This window comes from Camponotus vicinus, unplaced genomic scaffold, assembly GCF_025532165.1.
Source record: "Camponotus vicinus isolate PSW18456_S1 unplaced genomic scaffold, iyCamVici1.0 SCAF_2, whole genome shotgun sequence".
NCBI lineage: Eukaryota > Metazoa > Arthropoda > Insecta > Hymenoptera > Formicidae > Camponotus > Camponotus vicinus.
The window spans coordinates 21477954-21481295 of record NW_028141956.1 but is presented as its reverse complement, the minus strand read 5'-3'; the positions used below and the strand labels follow the sequence as shown (position 1 = coordinate 21481295).

The window sequence follows — 3342 nt, the reverse complement described above, 5'->3', positions numbered from 1 at the left end:
TTATTATAATATAATAATGATAAAATATTATTTACTGTTTTTTATTACAAATGAAACTAAGGCATATTTATATCAAAACCTCTGTAAATAGTTTGCCACTGCCAAGGCACTTTCCCTTCTTCACTCAAAAAATATTCTGCGATTGTGTCTCTCTGATGAGTTGCAACTAATGCACCTCTGTTTGCTCCTAATCGACCAATATTCTAGAGGTAGTTACAGAAAGGATCTCTCCGCCATTCATCAGGTACTATATTATAACTGTCATCTTCATGATCCACATATGAAGGTGGGCAATATTGTTTGAATCCCTGCAGGTGTTCTTCTCTTTTCATAATAAAGTTATGAAGACACACTGTGGCAAGAATAATGCTTTCACTATTATGAGGATGGTGAGCCAAAGTGGTGCGTAAAACTCGCCACCTATTAGAATTAAAATAAAAATAAATATGATTGAGTTACTTGTCTTTATATAATAGTTCATTGTCAATACTATTATGTTAATGGAAATACCTTGATGTCAAAATTCCGAAGGCATTCTCGATTATGAGTCTTCCACGAGATAGCCTGTAATTAAAAATTCGATGTGCCTCGCTTAGGAGATTTCTTCTTGGATATGGTCTCATTAAGTCGGTGCGTAATGGGAATGCTTCATCGCCAACAAGAAAGTAGGGAACAAACACATTACTACCAGGCAACCGTTCTGGATCTGGGAAATTAAGAGACCCTTCCTCCATGGCTATACCAAATGCAGAGGAACTGAAAATACTGCTGTCTGGAAGAGATCCTAAAAAAATGTTGAAGTTATTAATAAGAAACAATCAAATTAAGAAAGAAAGGTCATTTTTATACTATATTACAACGTACCATAGTTTCCTACTTCCATCCATGTAAAGCAATATTTGCTGTCACAGAGTGCCATCAATACAAAGCTAAAATATTGCTTATAATTGAAGAATTGGGAGCCACATTTTGGTGGACATTGTAATCTGATATGCTTCCCATCTAAAGCTCCACAACAGTTTGGTAAATTCCATCTTGACCAGTATCCATCTGCTATGCGTTTCCATTCTATCGTGGAAGGTGCTAAATGAGTACCCTTTAAACACTTCCATATAGCTTCACATGTCTCTCGAATCACCTCATATGCAGTAGACTTGCCTATCTTCCAATAGTTTGATAAACTAACAATGCTATTGCCAGATGCTAAGTAACTACAAACCAATATACAATTTAATAACAAAATGAAAAACAAAATAATACAAAAATAATAAAACAAAATAATACAAAAAAAGTAGTCACAAATGAAATACAACATACCTAAGTGTGATGGCTAAACGAAATTCTGGAGTTAAAAACTCTCTATAACTATGTTTTTGAATATCATCTGTGATGATTGTTAAAAGTTCTTCAAATTGTTCAACTGTGAGTCGCGTAAATCGGAAAAACTTTTCATGATCTGTATGTTTGTATCTCAAAAAAACAGTCTCATACGCTCCCAGTTGCCCACGCTCCAGAATTAAAGGGTGCACCCACCAACGCCGACCACATTTTTTTAGTCGCTTTAAATATAAATAGAGTTCAAATATAAATATATTTCCAACACACGCAAGGATAAATAAACGTTTTCGTTTGTTGTATTTTATTATTTGCGGCATTATTCCTTCGTAATGTAAATAAGGTTAAGGAAAGCACACACTTATCTACGAGAAAATAAACATTATGCATTAAGCGTTATGGAATTAGACGTATAAATATTGTGGACTATTGTCTTTAAGGTTGTATCTTGCGACTTAAAGCATACGGATTACGGCTTAAAGCTTTCGTCACTTAAAGCAAGGTTGTGGACCCACACTTATTTCGACTGAGTATGAAGGTGTAAGTATGTCCTCTGTGGAAGGTTGAGTGTTGTTTGAGTGTTGCTCTTGAGAAACTCTGTGATGATTGGTGATTCTGCGATTCAACCTCCTGACTGCGAGGATTTTGATTGGACTCTTGATACCTTCCATGATTTGGTCTTCGGTTAATTCCAAGGGAACGTTTCTGATTATACCCTTTCTAGAAGTACGAAATGGAGGTATGAATGCAATTAAGTCATTTTCTTTGAGACGTGAGTCTTCAGTGAGAGAGTTAGCAAATTTTCCTTATTGTAAAAATACAGAGACTTAGAATAGCCGGCCTTTTTGATCTCAATAATTCCATCTATACTAAGCTTGTTTAATAGTCTACCAATTGTAATGGGATGTAGTGGCGCAGAAGGATTACTGATCCGTTGGATGTGGATGTCAAACGGACCATGATTGTTCTCAGAGTATCTATTTTTCCGAATAGAGTCGTTAATGGTTATTAAAGAACCAGATATAGACGGGGTGTGTGTCGTAGGAGGAAAGTTGACATCCATAATTTGAATTTTATTGAGAGTTGGAATGTCACTTACGTCTTCGTTTTCTTTGTCTATATTTCGTTTGCGTTGACGTGTAGTGGTCGTATCCTTACAAGATGAAGGGTTTTTAATATTGAGATTTTTGAGACTTACTTGGTCATTCAGTCCAGACTCGTTAATGAGTGATTTAAGTGTTTGAGTGAGGAGAGAGTCGTCCTCGTAATCCATTTCTGCATCTTTAGAGGAATGATGCTTACCCTCGGAGGTCATGGTGAGTGAAGGAAATTTCGAGGATAGCAAATGTCCAGGAGAGATATAGCGAAAATCAAAAGACGAGGGAGATAACAAAGGCCCAAGATGGCCGTTCACGGTAAAACCGTGCTAACGGTCGTGCGTCAACCCGGTTATTTAAAATCGGAACAGATATGTCTTTTGGAGAAACGTTCTGATTGGTTACCCCCACTATACTTTTTTTCCGTTCCGCTTTTCTGTTCCGCTTTTTCTTCTACGTGGGACTGCACCCTAAGGCCTAATCACACTAGCAATTGCCGATTGGATTGCGACTGAGATTGGCGATTGGCGATTGACAATTATCCAATCACACTTACGATTATGGTTAGCAATTGTGATTCAGCAGCGAGAGAAAATGTCAAGAATTTATCAATATTGGCAATATATGCGAAGACGAAAATTGGCGGCTGTAATATTTTTTATACTTGCTGAGTGCAGTAATAAAAATATAAAGAAGAGAATGTGGATGCATCGGTGGATAGCAAGAAGAAAAGAAAAAGGATTATATCATAACCTCTTTTTGGAGCTCAGTTTGGAAGATCCCAATAGATACAGGAGGTGTATAAATACAAGATTTTTTTAAAAATACATTTGAAAGAGCAAAAAGATAGTTATTGTGCAATATTAATTGCAGGTGTTTACGTATGGATACAGCAACTTTTGAGGAACTT

General features: G+C 36.4%; 1 protein-coding gene and 1 long non-coding RNA gene across 2 annotated transcripts; both read right to left on the bottom strand.

The window, feature by feature from the left end:
- Positions 1 to 1854, bottom strand: LOC145967374 (uncharacterized). Its single transcript, XM_083092225.1, has 4 exons — positions 1318 to 1854; positions 865 to 1211; positions 511 to 784; positions 1 to 420 (listed from the first exon to the last, which is right to left on the bottom strand). Exons 1-4 carry the CDS (start codon positions 1653 to 1655, stop codon positions 204 to 206), a joined length of 1176 nt encoding a protein of 391 aa, XP_082948351.1. The 5' UTR covers positions 1656 to 1854; the 3' UTR covers positions 1 to 203.
- LOC145967186 (uncharacterized) lies at positions 1824 to 2842 on the bottom strand. Its single transcript, XR_014437304.1, has 2 exons — positions 2534 to 2842; positions 1824 to 2055 (listed from the first exon to the last, which is right to left on the bottom strand). It is a non-coding gene; the product is annotated as an uncharacterized LOC145967186 (long non-coding RNA).
- Between the last annotated feature and the right edge of the window lie 500 nt (positions 2843 to 3342).

What these genes read in the sequence shown, in the direction of transcription:
- LOC145967374 (XM_083092225.1), bottom strand. Translation starts at nt 1,655, where the DNA reads ATGCCGCAAATAATAAAATACAACAAACGAAAACGTTTATTTATCCTT. An exon ending in GATGGAAGTAGGAAACTATG is followed by an intron (nt 785 to 864) that starts GTACGTTGTAAT and finishes ACATTTTTTTAG; the next exon opens with GATCTCTTCCAGACAGCAGT. An exon ending in TTCGGAATTTTGACATCAAG is followed by an intron (nt 421 to 510) that starts GTATTTCCATTA and finishes TAATTCTAATAG; the next exon opens with GTGGCGAGTTTTACGCACCA.